The following is a 13,663-nucleotide window of genomic DNA, read 5'->3' on the forward strand; positions in this document are numbered from 1 at the left end:
TCAAATAATTCTATCAGCTTGTTCTATAAGGCTTAAAGCCATCTCAAAAATATATGCTATTCAAAATCTATGAAGAAAAGTCACTAGAGGCCTTTGGTAACAAACATCAGGATCCCGCAGTCCTGAAGGCCAGGCCATTCCTTTACTTTCCCAGGGAAGGCAGGTGAGATTCTCAGACATGTTGCTATCAAAGAGGAAGACACGACTAATGATGGGGTTTTCCTTCAAGTCAAATATTCAAAGTAAGTAGTCAATATATGCTTTTTATATATTTTCAGGTAGAACATCTTGCTCCCATTTATAGGAAAACCAGGAACATTCTTTTTCAACAGCCTGGGTTATTCACACAAATAAGATTCTCATAATTTGTTAAGTTAGAAGCTGGACCTTTAGCTTCTAAAACAAATTTCCTTTCGCTACAGTTAGTTTCTACTCACAAAGTACCTCTTTTTTTCCCCCCATGTACACAGAATGGTTAGTTTGATCTTTTATAGAAGCTTAATACATGGAATATTTATGTACTTGAAATGCTTCTGAATATTAAACTTTTTATTTTTCTTAAAAATTCTATTTACTGTTCTTGAAGCCCTACATTTCTCTGTCACCATCACCAATATATTATTTCTTTACAGGTTTCATTAATAACAAAATCCCAAAGGGGCTGAGTGATGCAATCTACGGCCCCCTCTTCATCTTCCCTCAGCCCTCCACAGCAGCCACACCAAATTCAGATTTGCTCACATAACTAATCCTGCCCTGACCCCTGTCACCTGCCTATGAGGGAACACCTATTCTTGGCTAATTCTCAGTGCAAGTACTGCTGATATTCTAAGTCTTTTCTGGCAGTTTTCCCTACTCCATCCTGCCTGAGAATACACGTATTACTTCTTTTAATTCATCGCTCAAATTTCTATATTATACCGCATATTCCCTGGGAGAAAACAATGCTTTCATTCTCTTTACATTTCTGAAGCCCAGCACAATATCAGGTATATAGAGAAGGGAATGGCAACCCACTCCAGTATTCTTGCCTGGGAAATTCCATGGACAGAGGAGTCTGGCAGGCTACAGTCCACAGAGTTGCCATACAACTGAATGACTAACACTTTCAGCATTTGCTTTTTCAGTGTGTACTCAAGAGATGACCCACATGTTGTGGATAATTCTATGCCACTCATTAAGTCTTAAAAAAACAACCCCCAAAATTCAAAAACACAATTGGTTTAGCAGGTAGATACTTGTAAGCAACTACATGGTCATTAGAATTACTATTATATTCAAAATGTGTTTAATTAAAAAAATGGGCATATTAATACTAAATTCAATGTTGTCAAATGGTAAATTCCTGATATAAGTAACACACATTAGCTTTTTCCCCCTTGACTTACAATCCTTTTTTTTTTTTTTAATGCTTATGCCTCTTGTTTTTACAACCAACTAGATCATAAGTTCTTTAAGAAAGGTCAGTTGTCATAGATGGGTCCTTGATACTCATGGCAACTCTGAGACCCTTGCAAATGACCAAACTTATAAGTATCATGGATTTATTACTGAGAATTTCAAAAATACTAATTTCAAAATGATGATAAACTGATTTTATGTTCATATATTTTTATAAGAATTGTACTTTCTGAAATAATAAAATTATAGTGAAAAAATGACATTGTTTCACATTTTTGCAAATCTCTTTACTATCTGGCTTAGTAGAAGATGCTTATATTTTTACATTTGCTTCTGAATTAAAACTGTGTTAGGATGTGTGATTTTGGTTAAGGTGCATGAATAAAACTTGATCTCACAGATATATAGTGAGAAAATGGAAGAGAGCTTTTAATAGCTGTTTCAGCTAATTATATATATTCTTCCTCAACACCACCACCAACAAAAAAACTCAGTAAGTAGTATTTTCTTAAAGGTTAGTTGCAGTGTGAAATCTGAAACCATGTCAATAAATCTTTCACACTTCTTTATATTAAAATCCACCATTGCAACTAGTATTTTGAATGCATCATTTCTCCATTCGTCGTTTGGTTACAGCATGTATTGGTCACTTGGAAAATATCACTCACTGAGTTATGCAGATTTTCTACCTGTTCACACATTTCATTATACAATATTTAAAAAAAAAAAAAACCACTTTTGCTAAGATCACCATTGATCGCATCAGATCTTCAAAGGTTGGGAACACTCTCAAGCTCACAGCTGCAGATGGCGAAGTTTTCCAAAATTTTAACTTAACCTTGACAGCTCAAATTTTCTCACTGGCAACAAATACTGTCAATTGTTTTTCTTGAAGTGTTAAGCTCACTTTATTCTTTTCCAAGAACTATTTGCCAAATATTTGCCAACTCAAATATGAAAAGTCATCTATCAGTTTACCAGTTGTTCCTTCAAAGTAAAAATGGTGTTCCAAGCAAAAAGCAGCTAGTTCAAGCAGGAACTCGGGTATTTAAATGCCTTTGCTCAAAATAACCATCCACAGCTCTGAATGCAGCCAAAGTGCTTTATGCGTACACAGAATATGAAAAAGCTACATAGTCAGAAATCATGATTTAATAAACTTAGAAACATATGTACTGCTTCGTCAAGGACATCTGCCTCCCCCACCTCGCCTGCTTCCATTTCTTTTCTGTGAGTACAGAGTGGTGCAGAGCATAGTGACTACCGGTATAGTCTGGAGTTATTGCCCTGATTTGTGTGAAGGCAGCAGCAGTGTTTCCACCATTGCTTTTGTACCACCTGTGTAAATCAATGCAGTCAAAAAAGGAAAGAACATTCTAGTGTTATTATGGAAATAGTCTTGACCCTGTGGACTCCCTGAAAGAGTCCCAGGGACCCTTGAGGGTTCAAAATTTACACTTTGGGAAAATGCTGCCCTGGGGTGCCCAGCACGGTGCTTTGTGTATACTAGTTATTTCAATACCGCTGAATAAATGTTTGACTGAAGTTTGAATTTAGAATACCTTGTTTGACTCAGTATCCAGCCAAACTTTTCTGTACCAAGTTATGGAACAGATATCTAAATTAGAATGATTCCACAAACAGAACCTTGAAGCCAATATTTAACTGTTCATAGTGCTCTAAACTTAACTTTCCTGTAATGACAAAACTGGCTCCGTTTTCAGCAGTTCACTGAATGGACAGGGCCTGGTGTCTCAATTCTAGGAGTGAGGCCATGCCAGGATGCTGGGCACAACCTGGTGACTGGCCAGAAACCACTTGGCTTGGCCAGGCCTGTGGCTGTGGTTAAACTGATTTAGAGTTGGTTACATTGAAAGCAGCATGATAATCCTGCTTTTCTTCTTCTTGTGTGCCATGTGGAATTTATCTCAGTGCCCAGTTCCCATGCCCTTGGCAAGGAAGTGAGGAGTTCAGAGGTCAACCCAGTACCAGGCTACTTGCCTAAGTAAAAACCTCTTAGCTTGATTCTCCCTGGGGTATGTGACAAAACATCCTTCTGAAACTCTAGGGGATCAGTTCCCTCCCTTTGTTTCCCTCGTGGAGTCACTGAAGAACTTATTTTAGTGGGAGTCTGCTGAACAGTGGCAACTAAAATCCTGGGCGAATATTTAGCCACAGCTCACTACTGACCTTGATCATAACCTTTCCCATGTTTAGCCACATCCTCACAGATAGCTGAGTGACTAGAGAATGTGATATTATTATAAGGTTAGACCGGACACCAGTGATGAGTGGAGAAATCATTTTCCTTTTCTTCCGTAGGTTTCCATATAAAACTCCATGTAAGCATCTGCTGTCTTAAAGAATTCCAACATGAAATTTTAGTGATTATATCCATTTTTCTCAAATAAGAAATTAGAACTGGGATATGTGGTATTAAGTCAAAAGAAAGTCTAATTAGAAATGAGAGGGGTTGTTGAACACAAAAAAGAAGAGTCAAAGGGTTTTTCAATGTGAGATGTAATAATATCTTACCATTTTCCACTGGGTCTCATTTAGTTCTTTATAGTGCAGTTCATACTCCAGGATTATCCATCCCATCTTAACATCTGTATTGGGTGGTGGTTCCCATTTCACTAGGATGTCGGCATGAATCTCTGTCAAACTGATGTTCAGTAGAGTCCAGTTGAGGCCAACGGGTGGATCTGGTTGTACTGTGCATTTCAGCAGAGAATTAGTACACAGACATAGCTTGATGTTAGTGGAATGCATTTTTCCGAAGACGACTAAGTTACTTCATACATTATTCTCGATTCTTCCAATATTCCCATCATTACACTTCCACTTTATGGCAGAGTATCATTTTTAAAATTAAGGATGACCTGTTATTAACTGAAAAAAAAAGCCCCTATAAAAAATTCCTTTTTGAGTTTAAAATCTGATCTATAGCCATTCTTGAAGATCTGTCACATTTTGCATTTCTTTTGGCTCTGATAAGATGAATACTTTGGGATTTTGGCAAAGGAATTCACTTTAACCCCGAACTGAAAGGAATAGAGAGTCAGAAAGACCCAAGTGTATTTAAACGTGTGGTCATTTTGGAGCGAGGGGTGGAGAAGTCTTTTTTCTTCTGTATGTTACCTGGGGTAAGGCCTTTTAAATTTTCTTTCTCATTTATTTCTGCACTGCTACAGAAGCACAGTCCTTCAGAACACTTGGTAAATACCCCTTCATTTGTCTTCCTGGCCCCATGTGATCATTTCTTCAGGTATAGGAGGAGGGCGTTACACTGATCTCAGATGGTGATGAGTCAGTGTTTTCTGTGTTTCACTTAACTGCATGCTATTGACTTCTGTGGAGTGGATACTACTTTTTAAAAAAACAGAGAAAGTCCCAATTTGATTAGTCATGACCACATTTTGGAAATTAAATTGGAGGGATTTGCAAAATGGCTAAGCTACATATGCCGCATAATGATACCTACACCTCATCTTTCCAGTTTTGCTGGGGATTGATGAGTTCTGAAAACCAAAGCTTAACGCTTTATATGACTGAACTATAAAAATATTTTTAAAGGGAAATTTTCTCAAACTTATTACTCATGTTGCATCTTACCCACACCCCCACCTCTCCCGCACTTTTAATAGAGGATATAGAACAGGGTCCCTTTTGAGAATGCCCAGTACCACCATGATGAGCATAATAACAACCATCTCTCTTCTAGTCTTCTGCCTGTAACCTGCTCCTCTTCCACCTTCCCTAATTCTGTTAATGATGACTCCATTCCTGCAGGATGAAAATGGTGAACCCTTCCTTGACTCACTTTTTTCCCCCCCGTCACCTCACATTCTGTCAGCTGTAATTCCAAGATATTTCCAGAATCTACCCACTTCTCTTCACCTGCTCTGCTCTTACCTGGTCCTAGCCGTTATCATTTTGTTTTGAAGCATTAGCCTCCTAACTAGTCTCTTCCTGTGGTCCATGTCCCCCTTCAGTTTATTCTCGATACAATCCTCAACACTGTGGACATGCTGGTCATCCTAACACTTAAGTTAGATCACATTGCTCATCATTTAAAGCTTTCTAAAGGCTTCCTATCTCCAGACGAAAGTCAAAGTCACACCAAAGCTTAAAGGGTGCCATAGCTTTGACCCTCTGATCTCCAGGATCTGGTTTATGATCATGCTCCTCTTCCCTCTCCGTGTGTCCTTCCACTAACCCCACGCTCTTCCTTGAGTGAGCAAAGGTGTGCTTCCACCTCCAGATCTTTACCCTGTCTATGCCCTCTTCCATCAGATAGACATGGGACTGTTTTCTCATTTCCTTCTTTACTCAAGTGTCTCTGTCTCAATGAGGCTGTGTGTGATAATGCTCCCACTGCAGCCTCTCCTATTTTTCCACATTGTCTTTCCTCCCAGCATGGTCTCCTTCCACCCGCACTGAGAAAATGTCCCCCTGGTACAGACACTTCCTGCCTCTAGCACCTAGAACACTGCCTGGCCCAAGGAAGAGACTCAAAGAAGCGCAGAATAAACTGAACAAATGACAGACACCTAAGTCATATACGACTTTAAATCCAAAGACCAGCCCTGAGAGGTCTAGTAGAGTATATGCATAATACACAAGGAAGCTGAAGCTTGTGATCAGCATCTTCAGAGCTATAGGGTCACCCCAGTTCTTTGCTGTCTCTCATTCTCAGCTCCCTCCCTCCCTGCTATCACGGTAACCCTGCCTGTCATCATCTTTTGCCTTGATTATCACAAAGCCTTCTAATCTAGTCTGTGCTATTCTAATCTACCCTCTATACTGCAGCAAGATGAATTTCCCTGAGATGTTAGTACAATACTCTCTGGCTTCCCAGGTGGCGCTAGTGGTAAAGAACTTGCCCCCAAACACAGGAGACATAAGAGATGTGGGTTTGATCCCTGGGTTAGAAAGATCCCTTCGAGGAGGGCATGGCAACCTACTCCAGTATTCTTGCCTGGAGAATCCCATGGACAGAGGAACCTGGTGGGCTACAGTCCACAGGGTTGCAAAGAGTCGGATACAACGGAAGCAACTTTGCATGCATGCGTGCACACGTATACATACACACTATGCCTTTGAGGTTAAGAGCGTGGGCTCTGGAGTTATGCTGCCTACGTGCAAATCTCAGCTCTGCCTACCAGTAGTTCTGACCTTGGGCTAGACATTGAACTGCTTTGGGGATCAGTTTCACCATCTGTAATATGAAAATTATAATAGAACCCATCTAGCACAGTTAGCATACCTGATTTATGGTACATGCTTTGTAAATATCCTGAGGTCATTTCCCTGCTTAAACATCCTCAAGTGTACCCCTGGGCAGTCAGGTAAAGTCTAGGTTCCTTTGTGGGGCACACAGAATCACTGATGATTCCTCTGGTCAACCAGTCAGGCCTGCCAAACCGCTCCTGAGTCTGTGACTATTCCGTGCTATCACTTTTGGAACTCAGTAGCCATTAGCAGACACTGTCCATCTTGTATACCTGGCAACTCCTGCTGAGGCTTTAAGAAGTAACTGAACTGTCACCATCTCCGCGCAGCCCTTTCTTATCCCTCAGGCCCAGTCAATCATTCACACCTCTGGCCACCACTTCGGCTTGCTGTGCATTCCACACACTTCGAGGCCAGTACCTACTGGCCGTATCTCAATTATTTGTAAACACGCCTGCTTTCCCCACTTGACTGTGTCTTACTCATTTTGTAGCCAACACACCCAGCCAGGAGCCAGGCACTCAGTGAAAATCAGCCAAGTGAACGAGTCGGGTGGCTACTGGCAGGACAGGTTTAGAACACGAGTCTTTGATACTGTATTCTTTCTCCTACCCATTTAGTCATTAGACTAAATGACTAAATTTAGGGCATATATTCAAGTACTGATAGCTTCTCTGGATTCAATAGTTTCTTTAAACCATGCAGACAGGTTATCTTCTGCTTTTTACATTTTTTTCAATCTTCTCCCTCCACAGTCAATCAGATTTACTTGTTTCTATCTGCATCTTCCACCCTCCCTCTCTCGGTCTCTTCCAGCCTGGAAACCACACACAAGAACAGCACATCTAAGTGAGGCTCCAAGGAGTTCCTGTAAGCAACAAACAAGCTTTGTGGATAGATGCGAGGCATCAGTGTCAGCTACTTATGGTCCTTTTGTGATTCTATTTAGCTGTTTATACTATTATAGTACAAACACGAATATTCCAATTATGGTTCTTTGTCTTGTTTCATTTCCCCTATGTCCACATGGTGGGCAAGGGATAAGCTGCCTGAATCTTTCACTTAGTTCACCGAACTGATTTCTCCATTGTTTGTTTTGAGATCTTATAAACATGCCTTTAAACTGATTTTGGCTGTTTTGCCAATGTAAAATTCCAGAATGATTATGCCTTGTGGCAAAGAAAATCTTGGACTGTAGCCCACCAAGCTCATCTGTCTGTGGGATTCTCCAGGCAAGAATACTGGACTGGGTTGCCATTTCCTTCTCCAGGAGATCTTCCTGACCCTGAGATTGACCCTGTGTCTCTTGCATCTCCTGCATAGTCAGGCAAGTTCTTTACCACTAGCGCCACCTGGGAAACCTAAAGAAAATATAGGCATTTATGATAGGAATGCCAGAGATCAAGGCCAATGTATTTCAGTAGAGCTGAATATAATCATCATACCAGATCATGAGGAGAGAAGGAATCTTAAGAGTGCATTGAGTTTCTTCCTTGTAGTGCCACACAAGAATACAAACTGGCATTCAGAGACCTTCTCAAGGAAAAGACTCCATAAGACTCCTATTCTTCCCTTTATAAACCTCCTGCCAGATTGTTCTATATTAGAGCCAACCTGAGCTCCCCCGCCCTTTCTTGTTCGCCAGCTTATCTCATGTGCTATAAAGGAGACTTCCATCCACCCAGAGAATGCAATGCAATGCAATGGCAAAGTCTTCCTACTTGCATGCACTTGGACTTTGCAGCCTTCCCCGCTTATGTAATCTAAAGCCATGTCAAATAAAACACAAACCTGTGATTTACCTATGTCCTCAACAGAGAAACACTTATGATCCACAATACCGCCATTGCTAGTTAGCTTGATGCAGTAGGGGGTCCACACGGAGGTATAAGACGAATTAAAGTAACAGCTGTTTTCACCAGCAGAGACGTAATCGGGGCATTCTTTCCATTCTTGAATGTCCCTGAAATGGAGGGTAAAAAGGAAGAATTGTTCCCCAAATCATGCAATAGTGCCATTCAAAGCAAGCTGCTTAAGAGTCACATTCAATAAACCAGGACACGAGTATTTTATGAGCAAGTATCTTAGTGGTAGCATTTCCAAGGACTAGCACATCTGTGGACTGACGATCAGTGTCTGCAGACTGAGAGGAGGCCTTTTGGCATGTCTGTCTATAGTAAAAGTATCCCTTCATTGACTGCATATAAGGTGCCAGCTCCTAATTTAAGTGATTCATTGGTAGGTACTTTCCCCATCTTACAGATGAAAGTTCTGAGGCTTACAGAGGTTTAAAAATATTCTTTTATTAAAACACTGCAGAATCAACTCCTAAACTATAGAGAATCCCAGCGAACAGCTGAGTCTTTAGACCTGGGTATTTCCCGAACTCATGGCGGAAGAAACTGAGGCGACACGTGGATGGTGTTCTCCAAGTTGAGTGACAGTGAGATGTGGGTGGTCCTGAAGAGGAAAATCAGCTACCACCCTACTCTGAACCACTGCATCTTATGTCCATCTCCTCTGCAAGGTTGTCCTGTGCTTGGCAGTGGAGGGTGGGAGTTTTCCTGATGCCTTGAACTCCTTCCCATATTCCTGATATCTTTTCTTAAACAAAGAGCCATGGTAACATTTCAAACATGCTGGACATCCAGGTAACCTTTAAGAAACATGGGACTCCTAGCCTTTCCCCCTCTACTCATAGAAGAAACCAAAGAAATTTAAAACCCAGACCAGAAATTTAAAAAAATTCTCCAAACTAAGAAAGCATTTTTCTTGTCCATTTTGTAAATGGGAATGGACATTTAATTATAATATCAAAAGAATGGAAAAAACAAAAATGGGGCTGTATTGAATCAATGTGTTTACCTATCAGTTCCTTTGTGAGTGTTTCTCTACAAAGAATGAGCTCATCCTTTTCTGTATCTTGGATCAGATAAGAACAAATGAAACAAGTCATAGATGACAGATGGACACATGGAGAACACTGAAGAAATCAGAAAAGCTATACCTCCATATCTAAGGTCCACCCTAGAGTTACTCACCTCCACCCCATTCTACAGAAAGCATTATTTACCTCGATGACTTAAAACAACAGCAGATGAATGGATAAGAAAGCTGTGGTACATATACACAATGGAGTATCACTCAGCCATTAAAAAGAATACATTTGAATCAGTTCTAATGAGGTGGACGAAACTGGAGCCAAAACTAATACAATATTGTAAAGTTTAAAAATAAAACTAAGAAAAAAAAAAAAACCAGCAGAACTGATGTCGAATGGAAAAGAGATGGCAGGAAGGTCACTGGGGGAGGATGTCGGAGTTTGGGGAAAGGATTCACCCTGATCAGCTGCCAAGGGGACCTGAACAAAAATGCAGAGCAATCAAAAGATGGCTCAGACTCAAGTCCATCCCAGCAGCAATATGTGAGAGAATGTGACACAGCTCTCCTCCAACCTCCCATCTGCCTGCCTGCCTGAATGAGTAAATTCAGCAAGTCATCTTTGGGTGCCTCCTATGCAAGCACTCTGCAGGTATCATATCTGACACTAGCACTGTGTGGCCATAAGGATTAATGGGCCTTGATCCCTACTTTCAGGCTAGAAGGCGACTCAGAAATTATCCACTGAGTACTTTTTTTTTTGGTCTCCTTTATTCAGGACATGAGTGTTTCATAAGCATCAATTATACATAAAATATTGTGCTTGATATATACAGGGGAGTCATGTGTGTCTAAAGAAATACTTCAGCCTCAGGGGAATGACGAGAAACCATATTACAGAGCAGAGTGGGCAAGTGTTCATATGTGGTGCTCACTGGAGTTAGAAAACAGAATGATTGCCATGACCATTCATGGGCGGCTTCGGGGTGAGTGAGGTACTCTTAGCAATCTTGAAGAAGGGTAAAAGTTTAAAAGGTGGCAATAGGGGAAGGAAGAGAGGGAACAGAGGCAGTGGAATCACTGGGCAAAACTTTCTTAAATTAGGATTGCTACTTAGATGGCGTCATTTGTTATTTACTTACTCTTCACTAGGCTGAGAGGGTGTTTTACAAATCAAGGAGACATAAAGCAGGTAACGTATGGCTGAGGCAGAAGGGGGAAGGAATGACCTTGTGTCCCTGAGGTGCTTGTGGCTGGCGGGCCAGGCTGTGGAGGTCTGTGAGCATCGCTCTAGGGAGTGGGTGCTTGGCAGCAGGAGACAAGAAGGACCCCACAGGCTGTGTAAGGGCAGGGACTGGAAGAAAGGGATGAGAAGCTGGGAGAAGACACACATTTTCTTCTTTACAGCTGTTTCCCAAGCTGGTCTGTTTGGCACTAGGAGGACACTTATGTAATATCAAGGGGTCCTTGAGACAGCTGCTCATCAGCTGTTGGAAAGAACTTGGGATTAACATGGACAGTGGACTGTTCCTTAATTTCTGGCTGAGGCTCTTAAAAGTTCCATATCCTTGGATGAGAGGGAGATTCATCTCCAATGGGAAAATTAAGGGGGTAGAGGGTAGAAGGAAAGATAAACTGTGTGTGTGTGTGTGTTCAGAATAGGAAAAAGAAAAATACAGATAGGTAGGTCACTGCACTATGGTATAGTTTATCTTGATAGACTTTCAAAAATAAATACGAGTGTAGTAAAAGAGAATGGTTTTACAAGATTGCCTAGGGAATGAGATTTTCATATAATAGTTAAGGAGTCAAGTTTTGTATAATAGTCAAATGTATTTAACAAATTGACAGTATTAAAGTCAGTATGAAAACGTTCTGAAGACGTAGGCCGGTGCTTAGCAGGTCTGGATTGGTAATGGGAGATGAGCTCTGTGTATGGCATGCAGTGTCTCAACTCTGGCCTGTCAGCAACCTGGTCCCCAAGGGATGGTATGAAAAGCCCTGTTTAGATTATCTCCAACCCATTAGCTCCACAGAACAAACAACTTAAAGTACTTCTCTAAAGCACAATGGATCAGGAAGAGCCACTTCAAAACACAACTCCCAACCCCCTCCCTCATTAACTGAAGTTGAATTTTATTTTAAATACATACTTAAAACTTATTTTTAAACTGTTAAATTTAGACAAACGCCAAATGGACACACAACACAGATGCTCTGTTGCCTGCCTTCACTGGGTTGAATTTCTCTACAGATGACCAAAGCCCATTTCTAAAAGCTACTCTCTCCTTCTTTTAGTCCCAAGACTTAAGTGCTTTAGGTTTGTTCCCAGACTGGCTTGTGAAACAGGGCTGAGAACTCTAGAAAGAGCCTATCCATAAAAATCAGAATAAAGAGCAGAAGACGTGCCTTCCACCTAAAGGTACCTAACTGGAAGACAAAAAAACCCAAACAAACCATCATTTATGTCCTAAGGGCAACTGTTTTCAAGCTATCCAGATCATGTGTTTTAGGCTTAATATTTAACATTTTCTTTTTCTTTTTTAAGTAACACTGCTCATTTTCCTTTCTAATTTCCTCTACAACCTGGCAGGGCAAATGAACTTTCTTGTCAAAAGCCAGGATAATTTGTTGAGGGGGTGTTTGTGGGGGTGGGGATATATAGCCTTTGGGAACGAGTCTTCACCCGCCCACTTCTTTGGAAATGAGGCATCTGCAGGAACAGGCTGAGAGCAGAGCAGGCTGACAGACTCCTAGAGGCCCCTTTTCACCAGGCCTGCAATTTGCATTCCTGCAGAGTCCCAGCCCAGCTCCGAGGCTGAACCTGGCATGGTCCCGTCACAGGGTGGCACAGACTGTTCTGAATTGGCTGCCTCTTCCACTGGCTCACCTGGCTGGAAACAGAGCCAGCCAAGCATGCAGCCTGGGCCTGTCCTGTGGACCAGCCTGACCTGGTTAGATTCCCTGGTGCTTTAGCTACCAAGGCCAGGCCTGGAGTGCAGTGGCCCCATCCCACTCCTCCCTGCCTCCACTACTCTGCCTCTGGATGACTTTGGGTCACAGTTTCAATTGTGTGCCAGGGACGGGGAGTTGTGATTCTATGGTTCCAGGAGGTACCTGGGAACTGCTTTCCAAGAAACAGTGACTGGAGCCAGAAAGTGCATCTGTATCTGCCTCTTCCTGTAAGCAGGTGATGCAAAGCCCCACACGTGTGTACTCTACTAGGTGCAGCCCTGCTGCTGCTGCTAAGTCGCTTCAGTCGTGTCCGACTCTGTGCGACCCCAGAGATGGCAGCCCACCAGGCTCCCCTGTCCCTGGGATTCTCCAGGCAAGAACACTGGAGTGGGTTGCCATTTCCTTCTCCAAAGCATGAAAGTGAAAAGTGAAAGTGAAGTCGCTCAGTCGTGTCCGACTCCTAGCAACCCCATGGACTGCAGCCTACCAGGCTCCTCCATCCATGGGATTTTCCAGGCAAGAGTACTGGAGTGGGGTGCCATTGCCTTCTCCAAATACTAATATTCTGAATACTCCTAATCCCATCAATTCTACCCTTTCCAGATAAATGGTGCTGGGCTATTTGGGCTCGAGGTTCATAACATTGTACAGAAGGTGGTGATCAGAACCATCCCCGAGAAAAAGAAATGCAAAAATGCAAAACAGCTGTCTGAGGAGGCCTTGTAAATAGCTGAGAAAAAAAGACAAGTGAATGGCAAAGGAGAAAAGGAAAGATATACCCATCTAAACGCACAGTTCCAAAGAATAGCAAGGAGAGACAAGAAAGCCTTCCTAAGTGAACAATGCAAAGAAATAGAGGAAAACAATAGAATGGGAAAGACTAGAGATCTCTTCAAGAAAATTAGATACCAAGGGAACATTTCACACAAAGATGGGCACAAAAAAGGACAGAAATGGTATGGACCTAACAGAAGCAGAACATATTAAGAGGTGGCAAGAATACACAGAAGAACTGTACAGAAAAGATCTTCAGGACCCAGATAACCATGATGGTGTGAACACTCACCTAAAGCCAGACATCTTGGAGTGCGAAGTCAAGTGGACCTTAGGAAGTGTAACTATGAACAAAGCTATTGGTGGTGATAGAATTCCAGTTGAGCTATTTCAAATCCTAAAAGATGATGCTGTGAAA

General features: G+C 41.8%; 1 protein-coding gene across 7 annotated transcripts in view; it reads right to left on the minus strand.

Annotated features, from left to right (window-relative positions):
• GHR (growth hormone receptor) overlaps positions 1-13,663 on the minus strand; it is a 311,385-nt gene that overhangs the window by 23,678 nt on the left and 274,044 nt on the right. For all 7 annotated transcript variants that reach the window (XM_070774715.1, XM_019982777.2, XM_070774714.1 and 4 more), the window contains 2 exons: positions 8,439-8,599; positions 3,937-4,115 (listed from right to left, as the gene is read on the minus strand). In XM_070774715.1, coding sequence (XP_070630816.1) covers positions 3,937-4,115; positions 8,439-8,599 — 340 coding nt within the window. The remainder of the gene's footprint in view (positions 1-3,936; positions 4,116-8,438; positions 8,600-13,663) is intronic.

Source organism: Bos indicus, chromosome 20 (genome assembly GCF_029378745.1).
Source record: "Bos indicus isolate NIAB-ARS_2022 breed Sahiwal x Tharparkar chromosome 20, NIAB-ARS_B.indTharparkar_mat_pri_1.0, whole genome shotgun sequence".
In the NCBI taxonomy this organism is placed as follows: Eukaryota; Metazoa; Chordata; class Mammalia; order Artiodactyla; family Bovidae; genus Bos; species Bos indicus.